Source organism: Notolabrus celidotus, chromosome 13 (genome assembly GCF_009762535.1).
Source record: "Notolabrus celidotus isolate fNotCel1 chromosome 13, fNotCel1.pri, whole genome shotgun sequence".
Classification (NCBI taxonomy): Eukaryota; Metazoa; Chordata; class Actinopteri; order Labriformes; family Labridae; genus Notolabrus; species Notolabrus celidotus.
In genome coordinates, this window is record NC_048284.1 from 3,886,894 (window position 1) to 3,914,729 (window position 27,836).

The following is a 27,836-nucleotide window of genomic DNA, read 5'->3' on the forward strand; positions in this document are numbered from 1 at the left end:
TTAGGGGATGCTCCCCGTGTATCGGGGCGTTGAAGTCGGTTCCTTTAGCTGTGCAGAGCTAGATGTGTGTTTCTAAGTTTTCATATTTGCAGATTTTATTGGCTTTTACACTTAAAGCTGGGGTTGGTAATCAGATTTAGATACACTTTTTGTCATACTGGTTAAAATGATCTTTATGTCCTGATGCTAATCAATACATAATGTGTTCTTAAAAAAGAGTGAAAAAAAGCTGCTATCTACAGCCGGAGTAAACCTGGGAAAACACCAACCAATCACCGTTTTTTGGCTCCCCAAATTTTAAACCAATCAAATCCCGTTAAGCCGTTCTGCCCTCCTCCTGCGCGTACATTTCCCCGGCGTGCACTCCTCCGAGTCCCCGTCTCCTGCCTCTACTTCCCCTGACTCTATTTACTGCCCCTCTCGCTCGACCTGTCCCCTCTGACCTGATGAGGTGCTTTTCTCAGGACTGTAGTCTGGATCAGAGTCTAAAAAGCTCTCATTAACAAGCAGAATAATTAATGACGTTCAGTAAGTCCTACAGAAAATATATATTTATTGTAGCGTCCGTCCGGACGCTGTAGTGATGACGAGCCAATTCGTGAACACGTTGATCTTTAATAACCGGTCACTGTCGGCCGTGATCACGCCAACCAACAAAACAACAATCAATGTTTGAATGAATGAAGAACTTCTCCTCTTGTCTCTCCTCTCTCCCGTTTACACACTCTACACCTCTCCAGATGCCTTCACTGACCATCAACACTTTAGGAATTAAGAACATCTACACTGAACACGTTTAACAAACAGTAGAGCTGTTACAGTATTATATATGTGTTATAACTTTTCTCCTGATATCGTGTCACCAGTACAACTGGATCATGCTAGCATTCACTATACTGGTTAAAATGATCTTTATGTCCTGATGGTAATCAATACATAATGTGTTCTTAAAAAAGAGTGAAGAAAAGCTGCTATCTACAGCCGGAGTAAACCTGGGAAAACACCAACCAATCACTGTTTTTTGGGTGCCAAAATTTTAAACCATTCAAATCCCGTCCAGCCGTTCTGCCCGCCTCCTGCGCGTACATTTCCCACAGCATTCACTCCTCTGAGTCCCCGTCTCCTGCCTCTGCTTCCCCTGACTCTACTGACTGCCCCTCTCGCTCGTCCTCGGGCCTGTCCCCTCTGACCTGATGAGGTGCTTTGCTCAGGACTGTAGTCCGGATCAGAGTCTAAAAAGCTCTCACCAACAAGCAGAATAATTAATGACGTTCAGTAAGTCCTACAGAAAATATATATTTATTGTAGCGTCCGTCCGGACGCTGTAGGGATGACGAGCCAATTCGTGAACACGTTGATCTTTAATAACCGGTCACTGTCGGCCGTGATCACGCCAACCAACAAAACAACAATCCATGTTTGAATGAATGAAGAACCTCTCCTCTTGTCTCTCCTCTCTCCCGCTCACACTCTCTACACCTCTCCTGATGCCTTCACTGACCGTCAACACTGTAGGAATTAAGAACATCTACACTGAACGCGTTTAACAAACAGTAGAGCTGTTACAGTATTATATATGTGTTATAACTTTTCTCCTGATATCGTGTCACCAGTACAACTGGATAATGTTAGCATGACAGTTTTGAGTACTAACAGCAGCCATGTTTGTTTGTGTTTTTAACTTTCACTATGAGAATGTTTTGGTGAGGACCGGTTTTGAATCAGTCACCATCATATGGTCGAGAATCAGCGGCGCTCGTGCATGTGAGCGGGGGGGCGTCGTTTTGGAGGAGCTCCGAGGGAGGAGGGGAGGGGTTAGACGGAGTCATGAGGAAATGCTACATTCAAATTCATGCTGGTTTTCCGAGACTACCAACCCTAGCTTTAATACCTGTCTATAATTCTACAGTAGAGTACAGTAAGTCATGTAGTTTAGTAAATATCAGTGATTAAGGGCTGGAGACTGATGTATAGGAGCCACAGAGATCCAGCTAAAAAAATGAACCAGAACTAGTTCATTTTTTAAGTTAACTTACACAAATCTACTCTTGACCGACTACAATTAATTCAAAACGCTGCCATAAGACCGTTAACCAGGTCCAGCAAAACAACCCACATCACCCCCATTCTATTCTCCTTACACTGGCTGCCAATCAAATCCAGAATACAGTTTAAGATCTTCATATTAACATGTAAAGCTATCCATCATCAAGCATCCTCATATATGTATCTCCAACCTGCTCCACGCTTACATCCCCATTAGACCCCTCAGATCCTCAGACCAGGGTCTGCTTGCTGTGTAGACAATCTTCTGCCTGTGCCCTGTGCTGATTCCACTGAAGCTTTTAAAAAGCATCTTAAGACTCACTTGTTTGTCATCGCTTTTGACTATCTTTTGTAATTTGTCTGCTTTCATTATTATCTTATTTATTACACTTTGTATTGTCTTGTCGATATTGAAACTCTGTGAAGCACTTTGTGACTATGCTCTGTGAAAAGTGCTATGCTAGATAAAGTTTACTTACTTACAACACTGTGTATGTATGTGTTTATGGATGTATGTATGTATGGATATTTAAAGATAAAGCCTAAGAAGCAGATGCCACTGTGCCAAAACCTGCAGTTCCATGAGTGTCCACTTGAGGCTCGCTCCAAAACCCAAGGAAGCCCCATTAGAGCTCATATTAAAGAGCCCATATCTGCATCAGGTGCAAAAAATATTTTGGTCTCTACTCCATTTATAAAACTGTATAACATATTCGTTCTAAATCACACTGCAGGCAGAGGGACACGTGTTGCCTCTGGAATTGTGCAGAAACAAATTTGCTTTCTGGCACCGGACTTTCTTGAAATTAGCCAAACAGCATGGTTTAAATTGACCCTGTCTGCAGAGGTTGATAGCATAGATTCTGTACATCACATAATCCTCCAACAGAGGTAATGAGAAAGATGTTAAACGTCCAAGATGATTGTCTTTGCTTGCCTTACAGTTCAGTAAAGACGTAGAGATTAAACCCAGGGGAGCTGGATTTACATGCCTTGTTGTGACTCCACTTTGAGAACATACTGTTAAAATGATGTGAAGATGGACTCTGAGTTTAGTAGACTCCCTAATCTGGTATTTTTATGCAGTTTGATGAAGTAATGTAGCCGAGCGTCTCCACTGATGTGCTAAATGTTAGTTTTCCACTTTTGGTTAGTGCTAATGTGCGTTCAGGGGACTCTAAAAGACTCGTTGATGGTGATGGGAGTTTCATTTGTTTGAATGGGTATTCTGGGATTAGGCATGCATCAGATGTCAGTAATGAGTTCCTGGGTTGTGGCTGTGTTGTTTGTGCACCCAGTAAAAGCTTGGTCGACCTCTTCCATGACAATTATGGTCGGAGCAGAAGTCCGGCCTGAGTTACTGTGAGAAAATCAAACAAATACGATTTTATGTCTCACTGTCCAGGAAAAATAAAACTCTATTTAGCTTCTTTTTTTTTTTTTTCTGTGAACCTCCAGTGAAGGGATTGATTTGAGAGGAGCCCACACACATTCAATGATTCGATGATTTGAGTGTTATAAGAGGATGTTTAAAGCCTTTGAGTTTACTGAAGCAGTGGATGAGTTCACATGGAAGGAACAGAGGTGTGTATATAAAAAGATACACAGTATCCTTGACACAGAGTGTGTGCAGCAATAGAAAGAATCAAAAGTGTTGGTTGAGACTCAGTATTTGCTCAAAATGGCGTGTAAATTTCAACAGGCGTTAGAAGTGACATCCCATAAGTGATCGATTGACACCTGTCATCCAATTAAAGCCTCCCTCATGTGCCATGTGTAGACTCCAGCGATAAGATCTACTACTATCCATCTCACCACCATCATCTCTCTCTCAGTTCATCTCCCTCTATCCCTCTCTCCAGGGGAACATGTAGAAAATATTTATGGGGTGGCAAGAGGGGGCAGTACATTTTTGAGTGGTGACAACATGGCAGTATGTGCTGAACCCTAACCCTAACCCTAACCTTGGTTCTGTTTGTTTGAGTTGGTTCTGGTTCTGTTTGCTTGAGTATGGTTCTGGTTCTGTTTGCTTGAGTATGGTTCTGGTTCTGTTTGCTTAAATTGGTCCGGGTCTGTTTGCTTAAATAGGTTCTGGTTCTGTTTGCTTGAGTTGGTTCTGGTTCTGTTTGGTTCTGGTTCTGTTTGCTTGAGTATGGTTCTGGTTCTGTTTGCTTGAGTATGGTTCTGGTTCTGTTTGCTTGAATTGATCCGGGTCTGTTTGCTTAAATTGGTTCTGGTTCTGTTTGGTTCTGGTTCTGTTTGCTTGAGTTGGTTCTGGTTCTGTTTGCTTGAGTTTGGTTCTGGTTCTGTTTGCTTGAGTTTGGTTCTGGTTCTGGTTCTGTTTGCTTGATTTGGTTCTGGTTCTGTTTGCTTGAGTTGGTTCTGGTTCTGTTTGCTTGAGTTTGGTTCTGGTTCTGTTTACTTGAATTTGGTTCTGGTTCTGTTTGCTTAAATTGGTTCTGGTTCTGTTTGCTTGAGTTGGTTCTGGTTCTGTTTGGTTCTGGTTCTGTTTGCTTGTGTTTGGTTCTGGTTCTGTTGGCTTGAGTTGGTTCTGGTTCTGTTTGCTTGAGGTTGGTTCTGGTTCTGGTTCTGTTTGCTTGAGTTTGGTTCTGGTTCTGTTTGCTTGAGTTTGGTTCTGGTTCTGTTTGCTTGAGTTGGTTCTGGTTCTGTTTGATTAAGGTTAACCCTAACCCTAACCCTAACCCCAACCCTAACCCTAACCCCAACCCTAACCCTAACGCTAACCCTAACCCCAACCCTAACCCTAACCCTAACCCTGACCCTAACCCTGACCCTAACATTAATCATAAACCTAAGCCTGGTTCTGTTTGCTTGAGGTTGGTTCTGGTTCTGGTTCTGTTTGCTTGAGTTTGGTTCTGGTTCTGTTTGCTTGAGTTTGGTTCTGGTTCTGTTTGCTTGAATTTGGTTCTGGTTCTGTTTGCTTGAGTTGGTTCTGGTTCTGTTTGATTAAGGTTAACCCTAACCCTAACCCTAACCCCAACCCTAACCCTAACCCCAACCCTAACCCTAACGCTAACCCTAACCCCAACCCTAACCCTAACCCTAACCCTGACCCTAACCCTGACCCTAACATTAATCATAAACCTAAGCCTGGTATTGTTTGCTTGAGTTTGGTTCTGGTTCTGGTTCTGTTTGCTTGAGTTGGTTCTGGTTTTGTTTGCTTAAATTAAAATAAAACATGAGTCTGGTCCTGCTGGAGGTTTCTGCCTGTTAAAGGAAGTTTGTCCTTGCCACTGTAACTTGCTAAATGCTGCAAAGTGCTCTGCTCATGGTGGATTAAGATGAGATCAGACTGAGTCCTGTCTGTAAGATGGGACTGGATCTGATCCTGTCTTGATGTTGGGTCTTTGTTAATAATAGAACATAGAGTCCGGTCTAGACCTGCTCTGTTTGGAAAGAGTCTTCAGATAGTGTTTTGTTGTGATTCGGCGCTATATATAAAAAAGTAAAGTTTCCAACTAACAGCAGCAACTTGTGGTTATTGTTGACCTCCAACACATGAATGCACAACAAGCATGTGTTGTCCTTTGAGACAATGATCCCCTGTGTCTCTTCACTTGAAGGATCATTGTCTCATCCTCCATGTTTGAGATATTTGTCACATTTCTATTGTCCTCCCAGTGATACTGATACGACTCAAGTTTCATAATGGTGCCCACAGCGTTACAAAAATAGTTTTAAAATATTCAAAGGAAAATTCTATCAACAAAAACAGTGTCCCAATTATTCTGGATGATCCGCAGACGTCACCGTGGACAGCTTTCACTGGCACAACTTTTAAACGGGGGAAATATAGTCCCTGTGAATACAGTCGCAGTCTGCGGATTATCCAGGGTAACTGGGACACGGCGTCTGAAAAATAAGAAGTTTCTGCTTTCAGATTTGGACGAGCAAAACCCCGGGACAGTCTTTTAAACTCTAAGTTCACCAGACGGCTGGATGAGGAGCGGTTGTGTAAGCTTGTCAAGGCGTTTACCTGGGATGTAAAGCAACAAGGTCACGCCCCTTCTTCAATTTGAGGAATCAGATGGAAAGGTGATAATACAACTCAACCCCTCCTCCGTTTTTCATTCCCTGCACACATGTGTGCTAACAAGGAGCTTAGGAGGGAGGCATGCTAGTTGTAGGCTGTCTTAATAAACACAAAGGTCGGTTTTACTCCCCACGTCTGCAGATTTGAAGATCTAGTGGATGATTTTTAATTTTCATTGAAAAGTGCTAGTGCTAGTTAGCATAGCCACTTAGCTAGATGTTCATAGCTGTGTACCAAGACACACGTCGACATACTGACAAATCAAACAACAAGGAACACTAAATCTGTGACCAATGGTTCAGAAAGGTCCTGCTGCAGGCGCCTCTCCTTCAGGATCAGATTCTGGATCAGATTCAGAGGGTTGAAGTAACACGGGTCTGTGAGCAGCCAACATGTAAACATTAGATCAACGTGCTGGAGGGCCGACAGCCACATCCACTTCCTGAGGGGGCGTGGTCAGAGAGCTCATTCTCATTTAAAGGCACAGACACAGAAAACAGTCTGTTCTGAGCAGGGCTGAAAAAGAGGGGTTTTCAGGCAGACCAAAATCTGATTTCAAAGTGTTTTTATGAGCATAAACTTTAAAGACATGTTTTGGGGACCTCTTAGACCAGGGGTGTCCAAACTTTTTTCAAAGAGGGCCACATATGATGTTGTCAGAATACCTCAGGGCCAGTGGCTCCTACTGAGACTTTGGAATCCTAAAAGTTATATATGAAATATTTAATAACAATTATTTTAAATGTTTTCTCAATCAAACAGTAACTAGGAAGTACCATGTAAAGATTAGCAAACGTTATCTCTTAAATGTTTTTCATCAGGGTCGGGCAATGTGGGAAAAATATTGTCTCATTATTTTCCTATGGCAGGATCACGATCTGGATTTCATCACACTTCTTTTTCATGTTGTTTTTAAAACTGTTCTGACCAGCAGACAACATATTAAGAACAAAGTCATTACTTTCCTGAGTTCTGAACATTTTTTATACACCTAATTTTACCTTTTCTGCACAATTTCATAATTTTGATCTTGTCTTGTGTCCTCTTTTGTGTCTTCTGGACTTTTAGTGTTCATCAAGAACATTTCCACATCATGATGAAAACTTTCATTTGAAAACCTGTCAGCTTTAAGAGTTCTTGTGTTTCTTCTTTATTGCCGTCTTGAAGAATTCCCAGAGCTTTGGCTTTAGAGAGGTAGTCCATATGAAGCTTTTTGAGATAATTCTGGATTGACTTTAGTTTTGTTTGTGCGCTTGAAAGAAACTGCAAATGTACAGATGATTCAGAAGGTGATTAATTTATGTGCTATAAATAACACAATTTAAGATGGAAGCTTGGGGGCCATAAATAAATGGACCTTGGGCCGCAATTGGCCCCCGGGCCGAATGTGCTGGACAGCCGAGGAGGGCACATCCACTTCCTGAGGGGGCGTGGTCAGAGAGCTCATTCTCATTTAAAGGCACAGACACAGAAAACAGCCTGTTCTGAGCAGGGCTGAAAAAGAGGGGTTTACAGGCATGACAAAATCTGATTTCAAAGTGTTTTTTTGAGCAATAAACTTTAAAGACATGTTTTGGGGACCTCTTAGACCAATATATTTTGATGAGAAATAGCATAATATGTCACCTTTAAAGCACATTAAAAAGTCAAGCAGGTTCAGAGTCCCTTTGGCATTAAATCGCCAAAATCTGTTCTGCTGTTTGGATCATTAAGACATGAACTAATGCTGAGATTAACTCTAGTAGAGGCATTTAGAGGCAGCTGTGAAAGGAACGTCAGTGCACACCTGGAAACAGTCGATTTTATTCTGCAGGGTTTTGATTTAAGCACCGCAGGAGCTCTGAGGACGCTAACCCAGACTTTGAGGCAGGCGGCTTTAACAGTAGAATGAGCCGCGAAGTTGCAGAGCCCGCTAAGGATAATGCTCTGTCACGGTCAATATCAGAGCCCGGTGACCTCTGTGTGTGTGTGTGTGTGTGGGAGATAAAAATAGGCTTCCTTCCAATCCATTCTTAATTTCATGCTCTCTCTGTTAAAGGACGAGACAAAGACCGTGAGTGCTGCTCTTCCAAAACACACACACACTAAGACACACACACACATACACCTACCTGAGTGTTTCAGTCCATTTAAGCTCCAGCTCCAGAGCCATCTTGTCCATCTTAAGTTTTTCTTCTTCTTTGGTGGTGATGAGTTTGGCTTCATGCTGTCTCTTCTGGGTCTCCAGCTCTCCCTGAGAAACAGGAAGAAGACGATGAAACATCGTGTGGAAGCTGGTGAGCTTTTTTCTCCCCGGCCTTGACAGAGAAATGGTTTCTTTTAAAATCTCTGAGAACTTTCTGTTTTTTATCGAGCTGTGACAGAAGGTTAGAGCGATAACACACAAGCAAAGTGTTCCTGCCGTTGTGTCGGTCCATAAACCGTGGTGACATGGAAGCCCTTCAAAACCCATTTGGTCCAATTTTAGCCGGTTTACACGGCGGCCATTCTCCGTCTGACATTTCAGAGTGGGAAGCTCAAATGTGATGCTTTTAGTTCTGATTTTTATTTTGGCCTTTGGCTTTATTGACAGGACTGAAAAGAGAGAGTGAGGAGGACATGCACTGCACGGTCTCAGGGGGGATTTAAACCATTAACCAGAGCACTGATGGTTTCACCTCTCTACAGGGCGCCTGCTCTATCAACAAAGCTGGAAACTGAAGTTAGGACTTACCTTTTTAATCTGGCTTTCAACTTGGAGTCATTTCTTTTTTTTTGCCCTGGAATGCATTACCACTATTACCACTATGACCATTGTTTTTGGAATATTTTTTATTTTTATTTCATTCTATCTTATCTTAAGGTATTTTATTTTTCTGATATTAACCTGATTTTATTTTATTGGCATTATTGTAATAATATAATTTCTATTTTTAAGTATTTATATAACTTACCTCTGTCTTGTTGTAGCATCATTTTTATTTTTATTGCATTCAATATTATTTTATATCATTTTATTTTATTGGTTTTATTTCATTTTCTGGTATTTCTCTTATTATATTGGAATGTTTTTACTTTTTTATTTGTCTGATTTTATCTTATTGATTTTTTTTTATGATTTAATTTATATTTTTTAAGTATTTCATATTACTTTTTTTTTAGCATCTTTTCATTTTATTACACTTATTTTATATTATTTTATTTTTAAGTTATCTTATTTTTCTAGTATTTCTCTAATTTTATTTTATTGATTTTTATGTAATAATCTTAATTTATTTTTCTGGTATTTATTCGATTTTATTGTAATATTTTTAAAAATATTTATCTGATTTTATCTCATTGATTTTTTTGTAATGATTTAATTTATATTTTTTTAAGTATTTCATATTACTTGTTTTTAGCATCTTTTCATTTTATTACACTTATTTTATATAATTTTATTTTTAAGTTATCTTATTTTTCTAGTATTTCTCTAATTTTATTTTATTGATTTTAATGTAATAATCTTAATTTATTCTTCTGGTATTTATTTGATTTTAATGTAATATTTTTTAAAATATTTATCTGATTTTATCTTATTGATTTTATTTTAATGATTTTATTTTGTTATTCTGATTTTAGATCATATATTTTATTCTTGTGATTTGATTTTTATTTTTGAGTATTTCATATTATTTTCCTCTATCTTGCATTAACCCATGCTTCATTTTTTACTATTGCTGTTGTCTTCTGCCTCGGTTCTTTTGTGAAGCACTTTGTACCATACAAGTACTCATACAAGTACCTTGGGGTCCAAATAAACAATAAACTGGACTGGTCCACCAACACTGATGCCATCTACAGGAAGGGACAGAGCAGACTATTCTTCCTGAGGAGACTCAGGTCCTTCAGTGTCTGCAGCAGGCTTCTGAAGACCTTCCTATCAGTCTGTGGTGACAGTGCTCTCTTCTTTGCTGTGGCGTGCTGGGGTGGAGGTATCAAGACGGGTGAGGCCAGCAAGCTCAACAAGCTGGTAAAGAAAGGCCCGCTCTGTGGTTGGCCTAGAACTGGACAGTCTGGAGTCAGTGGCTGAGAGGAGGTTAATGGACAAACTGCGAGTCATCCTGGACAACATCCTCTCACCCTCTCCATGATGAGCTGTGGCTGATGGGGAGCTCGTTCAGTCAGCGCATCATTCCACCACGGTGCAAGACTGAACGCTTCAGGCGCTCCTTTGTGTCCACCGCCATCAGACTGTTTAACAGTAACGGAGGCCACAGACTGCACCATGCTGACCACTGACACCCCCCCCATGAACAGATCCATAACATCCCTGCTCTGTCTGTCACACTCCATCATCCCATCCTGAACTCTCTCTTGACTGCTGCTGGCATTATAATGTATAATATACTGTATTATATAATTATCTTTCTATATTATATTATGTTATATTACATTACTATTCTAACTACAACCCATGGTCATATTACATACAAATATTATTTCTATTTATTGCTTAATTTGTCATTACCAACCATAATCACACCATGTCAACCTGTCACTGTTATGGTCCTGATTTGTTGTGTGATTTGCCCTAACCCTCTCTCTCTCTGCCTGCAGGTTGCATGGGTAGGGGCGGGGCCGGTCTCCTCAGCAGTGAGGCTCATCAGGCACACCTGTCCCTGATCTGCTCATCAGCACTGGCTTCTTAAGCCACCACCAAACACTCCTCCAGTGCCAGATTATTCCTCTAGCCGCATGCTCCATGTCCCGTTGTAGCCTTGCTCCTGAGGAGATTCAAGCCACGATTTTCTGTTTACTTATCTCGAGTTGTTTCCAGCGGATTGATTCCTAGTTTTTGTTTGTGAGTTTTTGATAGAACCTTTTTCCCCTTTTGGGTGATTTTGTGTTACTCCTAGTTTTGTACTTTTTCTCAGTTGTTTTTACCCGCAAGGCGCTTTTTGTTGAACCTTGGTTTTTGCTTAATAAATACTTTTTCCCTGTACTCTGCATTTGGGTCCTAGTCCTTTGCTCAAGCCGTAACAGTCACTACTGAAACAATTTTTGTTAATACTGCCTGTAATTACTTTTATTTAATTTAAATTCCATTTGTAACATTGTATATATCTAAATTGTACTCTAGCTCTATTTATCTATTTTATTTTACTTATTTTTATTTTATTTTTATTTTTAATTTTTATTTTATGTTATTTTGTTTTATTTTTGTTTTATTTTTATTTTGTACTTATTTTTGTACTTATTGAAACTTCTTTCTTGATTGTACTTATGTCTGGGTTGCTGTAACAACTGAATTTCCCCCCCGGGGGATCAATAAAGTAATATCTTATCTTATCTTATCTTATCTTGGGCTGCATGCTTGAATGTATGAAAGGTTCTATATAAATAAAAATGTAAAATGCTGCGTCTCTAAGCTTGAAGTTCTATAAACAAAGGGAATTTTACAATTGTAATTACTTATATCATCTCCTCGTTGTCAGCATCATTGAAGAGTCATTTTTCAAGGTAAGAAATAATCTTTTAGCTACTATGAGACAACAGCCACCGCCCAGTCGGGTAACCAGGTGTCCAGTTTTTATCACACTTCTTCTGCATTCCCAAAAATTAAGTCAAAGCTGCCCATTTGGTTTGCTCTTGTTTTCCAAAATGTAGGTCTGTCACCTTCCTGAGACCAGCCGGCCTGTCAGCATCTTTGTTGCCTATGTTTCCCCCCTCAAGCTCAAAATATGAGTTTGAGAAAATGCATTCAAGCAAGATACATTTGCTGTTACCTGCAGTGAGGAATCGTTGTTGAAATTTAGCCTGTAAGCTAACAGCTTCAATAGAAATGCTTCGACTACATCTCAGTATCGTGGTCCCACATTCTCCCACATGTTGCTTGGTTTACTCTCCAGCGAGTATAAACATTATCTGTCCAGTGGCTAAATGCTAACATTACCTTTTGATTGTGTGTAACTAACGGTTTGGCTTTTATCTAATGCTAATATAAAGCAGACAGCAGTTGCTTGCTGGCATGAGCTGTTGTTTAATGATGAAGAAGGGCTCATAAAGTTGTTTTATCACGGTGCTTTCAACGGCTGCAGTCTATTCTTTGATAATCAAGCCCTCAGGATGTTTGCAGAGTGTTAAGAAGCTGCTCGGTGTAGCAGGAAACACAGGAAGAATCACTCCTGCACACCCTGCTCAGAGAGTATGGACAGAAAACGTGCATGTGTTGATAAAACATAGAATAAAAACAGCCTGCAGCGACTCTGGATGTGGTCTGAGTAACGGGGTCTGAGTGCATCCTTAATGCACCTCAAGTGCATTCACACCTCTCCTCAGAGCCGTCCACTCGTGACTGAATCACCCAGGATGCATCTTAATGCCGGGTTTAAACAAGGCCAGCGGTTGTCCTGACAAACACTGAATAAACTTCTGTGGGTGTGTGTTTGTGGGTTTCTCAGACCTGCAGTGCAGTCAGCAGATTGCTGGTCTCTCTCAGTCTGGCTCTGGTAGCGTCCAGCTCCTCCAGCAGTTTGTCCTGCGCCTCCTTCATAGTGGAGATCTGTCCCTCAGCTGATCCGATGTCCTGCTCTCCCTGCTGCACCTCCTGCTGCAGCCGGGTCACCTGAAGAGAGACGGAGTTATTAAGAAAAGAAAGAATAAGACAGGAAGACTGAACTGAAACTCTCCTCTCAGCCTCGAGACTACATCAGCATTTTATGCTCAGCGAGGTGGAATCTCCATCAAAAATGCATCAATAACCATTTTTATGTGGCGTTTTAAATGAGTGGGGCTCGCAGTTTTCTGCAGACGTGGCAACATACTGTAGTTTTGCTTTGCATCAGATATTAATTTACCTCGATGTTCAGGGTAAAGTTCAGCTGTGCCTTAAGTGCACAAACAACAGCAGCAAACAAATCGTGACAGGTTAATGCACAGGAGAGTATAATAGTGCCGACCGAGCAGGACTGAGCAAACTGTGTAAATAAAGTTTCTCTCTTTCTTTAAAACTTCATGTGTTTATTTACATGCAACGGTCCTGTTTTCTGTAAGTGGAAAATAAAGAGAAAGACTGTCAAGGTTGTGGGGACCTCACTGGACTGTACACCAATATGTTATCTTTTTGGTACAGAACTGAACAAAACACTGGATCCCACACACACGAAGAGGATTGCTATGATATCCTACATAGCGAAGACATGTATCCTTCTCAGATGGAGTCAGCACAGACCCCCTACATTTAGCCTGTTCAAACACACTTTGAATGAAAACTTACGTCTGGAACAACGCACATACACAAAAAGACAATGTAATATGACCATGGTTTATGTATTTGCACTTATTATTTGCACTTATTATAATGTACGTATTTGTGTTTTACAAACTGTTTTTATTTGTTTTATTTTATTTATTTTTTCCTCTTTTTCCCCTCTTCTTTTGGCTTTCCTCTCGTGTTTGTTTTTCGCCTTGTATGTTATAAAATGTTGAAAATAAATAAAAAGATCATTTAAAAAAAAAAAGAAAATAAACAGAAAAGTCTAAAAACTGAGAAATAAAGTGACCAAAATACTAGATGATGAACGAATATGAAGATGAAATTATAAGCTAATATATTAAAAGTAGCATGCATAACATGACATGACATAACACTACATGACAAAACACGACATGACACAACATGACATAACACGACATGACATAACATGACATGACATGACACGACATGACATGACATAACACTACATGACAAAACACGACATGACACAACATGACATAACACGACATGACATGACATGACATGACATGACACGACACGACACGACATGACACGACATGACACGACATGACACGACACGACACGACATGACACGACATGACACGACATGACACGACATGACAACATGACATAACATGACATGACACAACGACATAACATGATATAACACGACATGACATAACATGACATAACATGACATGACAGGACATGACATAACATGACACGACATGACATAACATGACATAACATGACATAACATGACACGACATGACATAACATGACATAACATGACACGACATGACATAACACGACATGAAATAACGTGACATAACATGACACGACATGACATAACACGACATGACATAACATGACATGACATAACATAACACAACATGGCATGACACGACATAACATGACATAACACGACATAACACGACATGACACGACATGACATGACATAACACAACATGGCATGACACGACATAACATGACATAACACGACATGACATAACATGACATAACATGACATAACATGACACGACATGACACGACATGACACAACACGACATAACATGACATAACACGACATGACATGACATAACATGACATAACACGACATGACATGACACGACATGACAACACAACACATGACATGACTTAACATGACATAACATGACATGACATGACATAACATGACATAACACGACATGACATGACACGACATGACACAACACAACACATGACATGACTTAACATGACATAACATGACACGACATGACACGACATGACAAGACACGACATAACATAACATAACATAACATAGAAGGAGTAGGGGCTTCTGAAATGCTCACTCTGCTAGTTTCACTGCAGAAACTAACACTAACTTAACACACAAGGAGACAAAGCAGGGATGTCAAACATGCGGCCCGTGGGCCAAAACCGGCCCACCAGAGCTTCCAATCTGGCCCGCGGAAAAAGTTACAGAGAAGACATTAACTGCAATTTTTCAATAAAAGTAACTACTATTTCAAATTTGTCCTCTGGGGGTCGCATAAAATCATAGTGCTGACTGAGCGCACCTTAAAGGCGTGTTTTTTTTCAGGGACTTTTTTTTAGAGCTCTAAAAAATGATCCACTAACTTCTAACACAACACTGTCCAGCAAGCAAACTGTTCATGCTGGAGCTGAGGGGTCCAAAATAATCAACTTTACCTTCTTAATTATTATAATCTCTGTTCTTTTCCTGTAAACATTACACTCTGTGTGTCAGGTGAATGGGTAACCTGTGTGTTTGATGTGTTTGCAGCAGGTTTCAGGGCTTAAAGAGTCAAATATTTGGCCCACTATGAGACTCATCATGGTGAAAAATACAAGATCTCTTTTTGTAGATAGTTTATTAAATGTGATGATTTCAGAATGTACTTGCACTCTTTTGCACTAAAACAAAGGGAAACAGTTTGAGTTGTTGTTATTTATAGGTTATTATGTTGTGATTTAACTGGTCCGGCCCACTTCAGATCAACTACGGCTGTATGTGGCCCCTGAACTGAAATGAGTTTGACGCCCCTGAGACAAAGGATAACAGAATAAACATAGGATGAACCAAGGCATCAAACACAAGGAAAAAACAAACTAAACATCAACTCATGACAGTTACCAGTACAAGATTTGTTAGTTTTAGGTTGTTTCTTCGGTCTGGACAGCTCAAGAGAGAAATTAAATGTGGGAAGACATGAAGCAGATCGTCGTGTCTGGGAGTCGAACCAGCGACTGATGCCACCAGGTTTAAAACCTCTATATGTGAGGCCCAGTTCCCAGTGGTTGGAATTTGAACATGCGTTTACATTACAAGTCCTTTTCTGTTTGTGGTTCTGTTGATACCAGAGCGATGAAGCACAGCTGAAATGACTTGGACTGTAAGCTGTTAAAGTTTAAACTAAGCTTCCAAGGGATGTATAATTGTTTTATTTGGTTGTTGAGGACTTCATTAAAATCAGCTTAATCAGGTGATAAATAGGTCCCGTCTGTAACGATTTATAGCTTTCTCAACAAGCTGCCTGAGATCCCCTGTGGCTAATACATTAGCTATTGACAAGCACCTCATACAACCCTCCTTAAAAAAAAGCCAGACTGTCCCTTTAAGAGCTCCTCCATCAGGTGTTTACCTCGTCGTTGGCGGCGGTGAGTTTGGCGCTCAGCTCATCTCCCAGCTCGTCCAGCTGCTGTCGGAGAAGCGTCTTCTGCTCCTCCAGTGCGAGGCGCTCTCTCTCGAACTGCTGCTCCAGCTCCTGTTGGAGAAACATCACAAACACAGATCTGTCAGATAACCAGTGATGAAAGCCAGAGACCGTCCACCACCAGATGTAATGACATGCTGAGAGAGTAAAGTGGGGCAGCTCGTGTCCTCGGCGAGTGAATTAATGACCTTTTTTATTGAAGCCATGTAAGTTTTCATCAGTATTCATGCTGTTTTACATGCTGTTATACATCAATGGGGATTCTCAGTCATCCAGGTAATAGGATATCTGAAAGTGACGAGTCAGAGGAAGCTGGAATTATTCAGGTTTCCATTAAAAAAACATCTTTCCTCAGGATCGAGGCTGAGCAGTCTGACTTGTACGACTATAGAGCAACATGCACCTTACTTTTGTGTTGAACAAGTCTGTCTGAAGTCAACTTATTCTAAATTAATCTAAATCATGCAAATTCATCATCATCATCTGTTGGATCACCTGGATTAACAAGATAAGGTGCTTCAGTCACACTTCATGAGTATCCTGTATTTTCAGAGTTTGCCTCGTTGTCTCTTGAGTCTCTACATATCCAGACTGAATTCATTCAGATCCATCATCTTCTGATATGCAGGAAGCCTGAAGTATTGGTTATTTACATTACATTATTCAAAACACAGTTTTGGTCTAAGCAGGTCTTTATTTGACTCTCACACTGTCCAGGGGTGAATTTTTCATTACATTTTTGTATTTAATTTTATTACACTAAATCATAATTAAATGAATTAAAGTTAATTTTTTTAATTCATATTTTTTATTATTTTATTTTACTACATATAACTTTTATTTCAGTCATTTAAGTAATCTTATTTTATTTTGTATTTATTTTTCTCTATTTATTTTTTATTTTGTATTATTTTCATGTATTTTTTCTTTATTTAATTTTCATTTCATTATAAAATGTAGTGTAGTTTTATTTTATGTCTACTTATTTTACTTTATTTTATTTTGATTTAAGTCAATTAAGTAATTTTATTTTGTATTTTCTTTATTCTACGTATTTTTTTTGTATTTTACTTTATTTTTAAATTAAATTAAATTTAACTTAATTTTGTATCTATTCACTTAACTACATTTTATTTTGATTTAAGTCATTCAAGTTATTTTATTTTATTTTGTATTTATTTTTCTTTACTTCATTTTTATTTTGTATTTATTTGTGTGTATTTTTTCTTCATTTCATTTTTTTTATCATTTTATTATTCTTTAATATAATTTCATGTTAGTTCGTATATATATATATATATTTTTTTTAATTAATTTTAAATTAATTTTATATTATATATTTATTCTATATTATTAGATATGTTATTATGGGCATCAGATGAATTAAATCATGGTCTAAACAGCAGGACACAAAGTGAAACAGCGTGTCTGACCATTGCTAGTAAAGCAGTCACAATCTTGGCGCCCAAGGTCGAGGTGCAAATACTTTGGTTTAAGTCCCTTGATTATTCAAAAGTGTGTTTTTTGGGTGTAACATGAACTCAACCCACTAACAGGCAGTTTGAACTCTACGGCCCATCTTACTATCACACTACTGCACTCTCTAAATAACAGGAGAGTAAAGCGTCACTGACCTGAGACCTACTGCCGGAGACCGACATGCCCCTGGGCGCTAACGTGAGCGCAGACTCATTTATTATTTACACAATGTGGGCACTGAGTGTAAAAACCAGTGGAAGATAGCAATGACACTCGAGCTGCACCACAGGATGCTTTGTGCCAGGTGTAGGATAGAGCTCCAAGAGTTCTGCATAGATTTGCATAGACAGGGGCGTGGCTTATTTGCTTGACAGGCAGGTGCATTGTAGCAGCTTCCTTGTTTTACACATTATCAGACCCAGTTTATCACATTTGCAGAGCAGATTCGAAACCTGACTTCCTGTCCCACTTAAGGCTGATTTATACTTCTGCGTTGAATCAACAGCGTACCCTACGCCGGGGGTCCGCGTAGCTCCCGTACCTACGCCGAGGCCTACGCACGTAGCTGACGTGCACCTCCTCCAAAATGTAACTCCCCGTAGAGCCGATGCGGACCGCAAGCTCTGTGATTGGTCCGCTCGGCGGCTTTGTCTTTCCCGCATTTACAACACTTCCGGGATCCCAGACATCGGCCGCACATCGGCCGTGTATTTCATCTCCTCCTCTCTATTCTTCATGTAATCATGTCTGTATGATAAACAGTAACATGTATCAGCTGTAGATTAACATAACACGCTCTGAATCGCTGTGGAAAAGTAAACAGAGATCGTAGCGGGACCGGAAGCAGGCGGCCGGCTATCAGAGAGACCGCACTGCCCTCAGGCGTTTCGGCGGAGAATTGCTGCGCGACACGGACACATCGACGCACAAGTATGTGGGGCTCATGTCCGCGTCAGCCCCTGCTGCGTAGGGGAGACGCAGAAGTATAAATCAGCCTTTAGTTTGACATTAAATCGTCTGAACATATTCCTGAAAACACTTCAAACCCCTCCTCTGTCCTTGACATAAAGAAGAGAAAGAGCTCTTGCATGGTTCCAATAATAAAGCTTATTACGCCCGCTGATGAATGGGGAACCATTTCTGTTATAGCGTTCAATGATCGCTGCTTTCCAAGGACAATTAGAGCAGGGGGGAAATTGCTGTAATGTCAAATGAAATCTGCCGCCATTATTCATTACACAGGAAGGCTGGAGTTTGTGGTGCCATTAAAAAAAAAACATTCAGAGCATTGATTTCGTGACATAGTGCCATAAAAAACACAGCGATGCATCTGAAAGAAAGACAGAGTGAAAAATCACATCTTGTGTAATGCTCCGTGACATCTTGTATTTCTGCAGACGCTTCGGGGGTCACAGGGCGGATGAAGTATCTCTGCTGGCAGGATGAAAACTGGGAGTCCAGTTCCTCATCCGAATAAGTGAAAACTGACCAACACAAGAACCCAAGCTGTCAGTTTAATCTGATACAGTAGAAATACTCACATTTCAGTGTTTCTTAAACTGTTAGGAGACCTTTAAAACGCTAAAGGGCCTTTCAAACCAGTTTACTCCCTTTGGTTCCTTCCAATAGTTTCACCAACAATATGCTAAAAAAGCAGAAAATGGGCCAGACCTTCAGGCCACAGTGAAACCTAAGCTACATCAACATTTCTGCTCCAAAGATCCTCACTCAGTTGTTTCCTGGTCGTGTTTTCTTGCTTGCAAAGTTATTGTTGAAATGTCTGCCAGGCAAAAATCTGGACTCAGACCCTTCAACTACTTTTTGCTCGGTCAGTTTTAAGGATTGTTGTCAAGAGGATGCCGAGTTTTTTCCTTCTACAATTTCATAAATAAAGCATGAAGAGTTTATTTATCTCTGGTGCACCGATCTCCTCCAAAGAGATGCATTATTTAAGCTTCTTGACGGAACATTTGAACACATCACAATGTTTAATTTACATTTACCAAGTAGTCAACAAACCTGACCTTTAATGCATCACATTGTAAACTTGTGTCACCTCATCCAACAAGCTAACTCGCTTTAGGGAGATTGTGGTGACATCCCTTCGTCCCAACATTGTGATGTGGTCAGTGGCTTGCAAGACAGACTTGCTGGAAGAGCTCACTGGGAGGAGGGAGTAGAGGCTGCTCAAGAGTGGAAGAGGGCCAAATACTCAAGCTGGACAGCCATCATACACGCCTTGGATGTGAGGATTTGTCGGTTCCTCAACATCTCGTCTGCTGTGGGACTTTGGGTGCACCGGAACAAGCCACTGCAAAGCTGTCAGCTAAACGAGGAGGTAGAGAAGGCCTGTTTCTGGCTTTGGAAAAGCAGGAAGCAAAGGAGCTGGGGGCCAAATAACACCTAAGGGCATCAGCAGGGTGGAGGCAGGGAGCAATCTCTGCCATCGCTCCGCCACCAGGAGATGTCCTGGGGTTGAAGGAGCGAAAAGGCCCGTGATGTTGGAGAAAGCATCTCAGGTGGAGTCCCTGGAAGAGGACCTCTACACATGGCGCCAGAGGAGGTGCGTCAGGCAACAATGCTCAGCAGGTTTAACAGCAGCCTGTATGAAGTTCTGAATCCTACAGATTTTAATAGATCATCACATCAGATTATTATTTTTGGATTTATGGGAGCAGCAGCAACTGAATGTTGACTGTGCTTTCAACCCCAAGACAGTCAGAGCTATTGCAAACCTCTCTACATGTTCAACCATCCTCACAAACAAACCTCCATAATTCCTCTGTGTGTGTGTATTGTAAGGCATGCTCACTTATGAGACAACAGATGAATGGAAGGGGTTCACAGTTATGAGCCAGTTCCAACAGTAGATCCAGTGGCTCTTAAAGGAGCTCATCGCTAACTGTAACTGTAATGAGGACTGCAGCAACCTTGCAGCTGCAAGACGAATGTTGTGAAGTGTATGTCAGCATGCAGAGGTTGTACAGGCAGTGCATGCTACAACCATTTCCATGATGATGTAGAGTCTGGAGAAGACCAAGATCAAGACCAAGACCAAGACCAGGACTCTTGAGATAGTTGACTGTATTGTTTTGTAACTAGTATTTGAGGTATTGAAATAGACAAAGGTACTTTTGAATGTATGTGTAAAAGTGGGCGTGGACATTTTTCTACCAAGGAGCGATTTTTGTGCAAAATAAATGTTTGCAATGACTTGAGAATCCCAAATAACCCCTAGTTGGACCCCTCACAAGCTGCTGAAGGCAGAATTAAAAATTTTCAATTTTTCACCAATAAGGTTCCAGGTACCCAAACTTCAATTAGCTGTCACGGATTTTTCTACAGAAGTTGAGATTAAATCTTGTAATATGTGTTATTGGAAACCTTCATGAACACATTGGTGAAGACATTTTTTGGTAAGAAATATATTCCAAGATTGGCTGGGACTATAGGCAACACAAACCAGGGATCATGTGACCCCAATGACCCAAGGACAACCTTAACGACTCTCAGGGACAAGGTCAACGACTCTCCTCACGACTACATGTGACTACTATTAGCATACCAACGACTCTTAGATGCTTATATCTTCTGTTTTGAACTGAAGAAGGCTTTCAGAGGAGAGGTGAAAGGTCTTCAAGAATCTCTACCTAGTCCAGTTCCCTCTTCGGATTAAGTTTTGAATTACCATGACCTGGATGACTGAGAACCTTCACAGACAAGTTGGCCGCGAATTTAATCTAACACAAGATTTTTGTTGGACGTACGTTTGTGCACCAATGATTTGATTTAGATGACTTCACTTGACTCTAAATATAATGTCAAATCATGGTATTCACAAGACTTAAAGCTGGGGTTGGCAGTCTAGTTGGCAGCGCCCCCCTGCTCACATGCACAAGCGCCGCTGACTTGCGACCATATGATGGTGACTGATTCAAAACCGGTCCTCACCAAAACATTCTCATAGTGAAAGTTAAAAACATAAACAAACATGGCTGCTGTTAGCACTCACAACTGTCATGCTAGCATTATCCAGTTGTACTGGTGACACGATATCAGAAGAAAAGTTATAACACATATATAATACTGTAACAACTCTACTGTTTGTTAAACGGGTCCAGGGTAGATGTTCTTAATTCCTACAGTGTTGACGGTCAGTGAAGGCATCAGGAGAGGTGTAGAGTGTGTGAGCGGGAGAGAGGAGAGACAAGAGGAGAAGTTCTTCATTCATTCAAACATTGATTGTTGTTTTGTTGGTTGGCGTGATCACGGCCGACAGTGATCGGTTATTAAAGATCAACGTGTTCACGAATCGGCTCGTCATCACTACAGCGTCCGGACGGACGCTACAGTACATCTACATTTCTGTAGGTCTTACTAAATGTCATTCATTCTTCTGCTTGTCAGAGCCCCGTGGTGAGAGCTTTTTAGACTCTGATCCGGACTACAGTCCTGAGCAAAGCACCTCATCGGGTCAGAGGGGACAGGCCCGAGGACGAGCGAGAGGGGCAGTCAGTAGAGTCAGGGGAAGTAGAGGCAGGGGACGGGGACTCAGAGTGCACGCCGGGGAAATGTACGCTCTGCAGGAGGAGGAGGGGCAGGACGGGATTTGAATGGTTTAAAATTTTGGACCCCAAAAACGGTGATTGGTTGGTGTTCTCCCAGGTTTACTCCGGCTGTAGATAGCAGCTTTTTTTCACTCTTTTTTAAGAACACATTATGTATTGATTACCATCAGGACATAAAGATCATTTTAACCAGTATGACAAAAAGTGTATCTAAATCTGATTACCAACCCCAGCTATAATAACAGTATCAAATAAGCCGAGCATGATCCTTACTGGAGCTGGGTTTCCAATGCCCATCCTTACCCTAGGCAGACAAAGGGGCGGCAGGGCATAGAGGTAGAGTTGGTTGTCTCTCAGTTGGAGGGTGGGTAGTTAAATCCTTACATTGGGCAAGATTCCGAACCCCAAATTGCCCCCAATGGCGAAGACAGTGGTGTTTGAATGCGTGTGAATGGGAGTTGATACCGATGGACACTTTCCGTCGCAGTATCTGCCTGAATGGAGTGAATGTGATGAGTGCTCTGAAGACTACACAAGTGTGGTATAAGTACAGTCCATTTGCCAAACTCAGATGATGGTGAATCTAATATGACACATCAGGATTCCTGTCATACCTCGCGGCTTGATAAAGAAGGGTGAGAGCGAGGACCTGCAGACCGGTTCATTGAAATTCCACAGCCAGTCCTCTCAGAGACAACCCTCATTATAATTTAAAGTGATAAAAGAACCGAGGTGATGAAAGGAGAGATGATTCAGTTGACGTGACGAAGCTTGGATCGAACTGGGGAATCGAGTGAGAAGAGGAAATGGAGGGATAAGGAGGCATTTCTTCTCATCAGGCGACTCTATAACTCTGCAGAAGAGATGTCAGAACTGGAGCAGCGGTGACTGCTGCCTCCTCGCTGTCACTCTTTCAATCTGGACATTTCTGCACCGGCACCGGCAGCATAATCATGAACGGGAGGGAGCACACAAAGGCGAGTCATTGTGCGAATGGGAACACAGTGGGAGGAATTTTGAGACCGTGAAAATCACAGAGGGCCGAAGAGGAGGAGGAGGCCTGCATATGGAGGCAGACCTAATAACTATGGAAATGCATAAGGCTCTCCCTCTTAATGTAGCTGTCAGCTGTGATCGGGTCGACTGTGGGATATCATTTAAAACACGTCCTCATTATGCAACTTTGATGCAAGAGAATACTTGATCACTTGCTTTCTCTTGGCTGTGTGTGACTGGAATGGAGGCCTCTGTGGAGATCAGGCATCATCACGAGGCTATTTCGGGCACGCTGGTGGATCTGTGTGCCTCTGCTGCAGTCAAATTAGCGGTAGGCTGTGGTTTGGAACAGTCAGACCTCGGGCTCATTAAACAAGTCCCAGGGCCTTGGTGGTAATCCTTGGGGGCATTTCGCTGTCTCACATCTGATATACGACACGTCAGGATGCCAGGATTTTTGGGGATGTGGTATTTTTTTTGAACAGCTAGCACAGGAGGGAAGAAGTACAAGATCTGCCAGGGGCCACATTGAGATTATTGCAGATCTTTTTAAAGCTGCATCCGTCTAGAGGTTCATCAGTATTCTTTATAGATCCAGTATCATCAATATCTGAACAGATTCTAGGGAAGGGTCTGCTTTCCGTCTCTATTTATGTTTATAGCTGGACCCAGTTCCCATCCACTGTGTCACAATGAAAAGATATCTGCATACAAGTACAGCTAGAATCCATTCTAGACTGACATTTTCAACCTGAGCATCAAATCTGCTCGACACTGTCACCAAAGTCAATCAGCGTTGAGATTTCCCGACTCACTTGAATGCATCAGAAATCACAGATACGTCTATATATCTGTTGGATAGGACAGCTGAAGAGAGACAGGAAATGTGGGGAGTAGAGAGCAGGGAAGATGTTGCTAAAGGTCGAGTCCAGTAGTTGAACCTGGGACTGCTGCAACGAGGACTAGCCTCTGTATATCGGGTGCTAGCTTAAACCGCTATGCCAACGTTGTTTACTTCTCCTTTGAGGACAGACCCGACAAAGCTTGACTCTTTTGCATCACAATGCTGTTATTTCAGGAAACTTAAGACCTGTTGATTGCATGTTAATTGCGAGAAAGCTTACTGTTAGCATACTTTTTACAGTGAAACTGGGACCTCCAAAAAACAGTTGAACGGGCACTTGTAATGGACCCAGAAATGCTTGTTAAATTTTGGCAGACAGACCAGAAGGGACAAATTTAACTTTGCCTGTGATCCTTTGTATTATTTTGACCTCTGAAGAACTCTGTCACTGTGTTTTACAAAGTTTTTGACATAAACACTCAAGAAAGTTGAATATAAATACATGAAAAGTCCCTAAGCTAAAGTCTCTAAAAGTAGTATGGGAGGTAGAGCCTTCAGTTATCAGGCACCTCTCCTTTGGAATCATCTACCAGTCAGGGTCCAGGAGGCAGACACCCTCTCTACTTTCAAGAGTAGGCTTCAAACTTTCCTTTTTTGATAAAGCTTATAGTTAGAGCTGGATCAGGCTTGGACCAGCTCTTACTTATGCTGCTATAGGCTTAGACTGCCGGGGAACTGACACACTGGGATCCCTTCTCTCCCTATAACTTACTTTAACTCTCCCTGTAACATTAAAGTTACTAACCATAGACCTTTCTGGAGTCCCTGAGCTCCCTTGTCTCGTAGTTTCCTGCTGCTGTGGGCGTGCCAGAGTCCAGCTGCTACAACTATTACTATCCGTCTCATCACTATCATCCCTCTCTCTCTTCCTCTCCCTCTATCCCTCTTTGCAACCCCAACTCGGTCTCAGCAGATGTCTGTCTAACATGAGTCTGGTCCTGCTGGAGGTTTCTGCCTGTTAAAGGTAAGTTTGTCCTTGCCACTGTAACTTGCTAAATGCTGCAAAGTGCTCGCGGGAACAGCTACTACTACTATCCGTCTCCCCACTATCATCTCTCTCTCTCTCTTCATCTCCCTCTATCCCTCTTTGCAACCCCAACTCAGTCTCAGCAGATGTGTGTCTAGCATGAGTCCTGCTGGAGGTTTCTGCCTGTTAAAGGAAGTTTGTCCTTGCCACTGTAACTTGCTAAATGCTGCAAAGTGCTCTGCTCATGGTGGATTAAGATGAGATCAGACTGAGTCCTGTCTGTAAGATGGGACTGGATCTGATCCTGGTCTTGATGTTGGCTCTTTGTTAATAATAGAACATAGAGTACGGTCTAGACCGGCTCTGTTTGGAAAGAGTCTGAGGATAACGTTTGCTGTGATTTGGCGCTTTATAAATAAAGATTGATTGATTGATTGATTGAAAGTTTCTATTATTTTCAATCAAAGCAGACCAAATAAGAGATTTTAAATCACTTACAGACTTTAACTAACATCGCTCAAACACTGCCTCATTAATGAAACATATTTTGAACCCTGAATAAGAGAGTGAAGAGGGGAAAGGAGTTTTGGTATTTCACTCCATAGGTGGCCTCCTGAATTTCTAGGATTCGTCTCTCCATGTATTTTTTAAATTTGAAGGTCCGCGTTCAAAAGTACGAGGTTGAAATGTTCAAGATCACAGGAATACTGATGATACGAATCAGCTGTTTCCTTTGAAGTACCTTCAAGAGAAATTCCCATTTGCTCATAAACCTCACCCGCTGAAGTCGCTCCAGCTGAGCGGGGAGGGTGAACCTCCGTGCGGCAAAAACACAAACTCTGGTGTTCTCCCCGTGAGCTAAAAAAAGGGAACTGAGTAAAAAAAGTACACCGTGGAATATGCAGGAGACAAGCAGCGTAAAAGCGCCATCTAAGAAGTGGGTGTGCACTGCATGTATGAGCTTAAGCCCTGTTAGGACGGCCACACTCTGTGCTGAGTAAGTAGCAGTGAAATATTTATGCTTGAAGTTTTAAAAACACACACGCAGGCAAATACAGACCGGTCAGCTGCCACAGTCACATCCATCAGCCTCTCTCACATCCATCTCCTTCACGAACACATAATTTATCCTAATTCTGATGACTTTAGTCACTTTAGTCTCTGCACTCACAGTTTTATGTGCGGTTAATGCCATCGGAGCACAAGCAGGACCATTAATCTAAATCGACGGGTCCTGCTCCCATTTAAATGTCAAAACTCTACACCTTCCTCCAGCCTTTATTCCCTCATTCATCTTAAAGATTTGGGAACTTAAAGTCACAGTAAGTCATCTTGCTGTCGTTAACTCAGTTTAATAATCAATTTATCATTTTGAAGCAGCTGAAAGCAGGATGCCAGGTGAGGTAAAGATCTTGACCTGGATATGGGTGTGCTTGACTCCAGCGGGAACAGCTACCACTACTATTCGTCTCCCCACTATCATCTCTCTCTCTCTCTTCATCTCCCTCTATCCCTCTCACCAACTCGGTCTCAGCGAGACAGGAAATGTGGAGAGTAGAGAGCAGGGAAGATGTTGCAAACAGTCGAGTCCAGTAGACAAACCTGGGACCGCTGCAATGAGGACTAGCCTCTGTATATGGGGTGCTAGCTTAAACCGCTATGCCAATGTTGTTTACTTCTCCTTTTGAGGACAGACCCGGCAGAGCTTGACTCTTACTTTCCAATCTTTTGCATCATAATGCTGTTATTTCAGGAAACTTAGGACCTGTTGATTGCATGTTTATTGCCAGAAAGCTTACTGTTAGCATACTGTTTACAGTGAAACTGGGACCCCCCAAAAATCAGATGAACGGGCACTTTTCAACGGGATGTAATGGACCCAGAAATGCTAGTTTAATTTTGGTAGATATATCAGAAGGGACACATTTCCCTATGTCTTTAATCCTTTGTATAATCCTGACCTCTAAGGCACTCTGTCACTTTTTGTTTTACAAAGGCTTGACACAAACACTCAAGAAAGTTGAATATAAAAACGTGAAAAGTCCCTAACCTAAAGTCTCTAAAAGTAGTATGGGAGGTCGAGCCTTCAGTTATCAGGCACCTCTCCTTTGGAATCATCTACCAGTCAGGGTCCGGGAGGCAGACACCCTCTCTACTTTTAAGAGTAGGCTTCAAACTTTCCTTTTTGATAAAGCTTATAGTTAGAGCTGGATCAGGCTTGGACCAGGTCTTACTTATGCTGCTATAGGCTTAGACTGCAGGGGGAACTGACACACTGAGGTCCTATCTCACTTGCTTTAACTCTCCCTGTCAAATTAAAGTTACTAACCATAAACCTTTCTGGAGTCCCTGAGCTCCCTTGTCTCGTAGTTTCCTGCTGCTGTGGACGTGCCAGAGTCCAGCTGCTACAGCTACTACTATTCGTCTCACCACTATTATCTCTCTCTCTCATCTCCTCTATCCCTCTCTCCAACTCGGTCTCAGCAGATGTGTGTCTAACATGAGTCTGGTCCTGCTGGAGGTTTCTGCCTGTTAAAGGAAGTTTGTCCTTGCCACTGTAACTTGCTAAATGCTGCAAAGTGCTCTGCTCATGGTGGATTAAGATGAGATCAGACTGAGTCCTGTCTGTAAGATGGGACTGGATCTTATCCGGCCTTGATGTTGGGTCTTTGTTAATAATAGAACATAGAGTATGGTCTAGACCTGCTCTGATTAAATGCATCTTGAGATAACCTTTGTAGTGATTTGGCGCTATACAAATAAAGGTTGATTGATTGACTTGGCTAACTGTGCAGCTGTTTGGTAGCTTGTTATGTTGTGTGTTCATATAACTTCATCACATCCATA

The 27,836-nt window shown here is 41.4% G+C and overlaps 1 protein-coding gene across 2 annotated transcripts in view; it reads right to left on the bottom strand.

The window, feature by feature from the left end:
- Positions 1-27,836, bottom strand: part of fam184a (family with sequence similarity 184 member A) — a 296,890-nt gene that overhangs the window by 99,318 nt on the left and 169,736 nt on the right. For both annotated transcript variants that reach the window (XM_034699996.1, XM_034699997.1), the window contains exons 10-12: positions 16,004-16,126; positions 12,525-12,686; positions 8,212-8,333 (exon numbers count right to left, since the gene is read on the bottom strand). In XM_034699996.1, the coding sequence (XP_034555887.1) occupies positions 8,212-8,333; positions 12,525-12,686; positions 16,004-16,126 (407 nt within the window). The remainder of the gene's footprint in view (positions 1-8,211; positions 8,334-12,524; positions 12,687-16,003; positions 16,127-27,836) is intronic.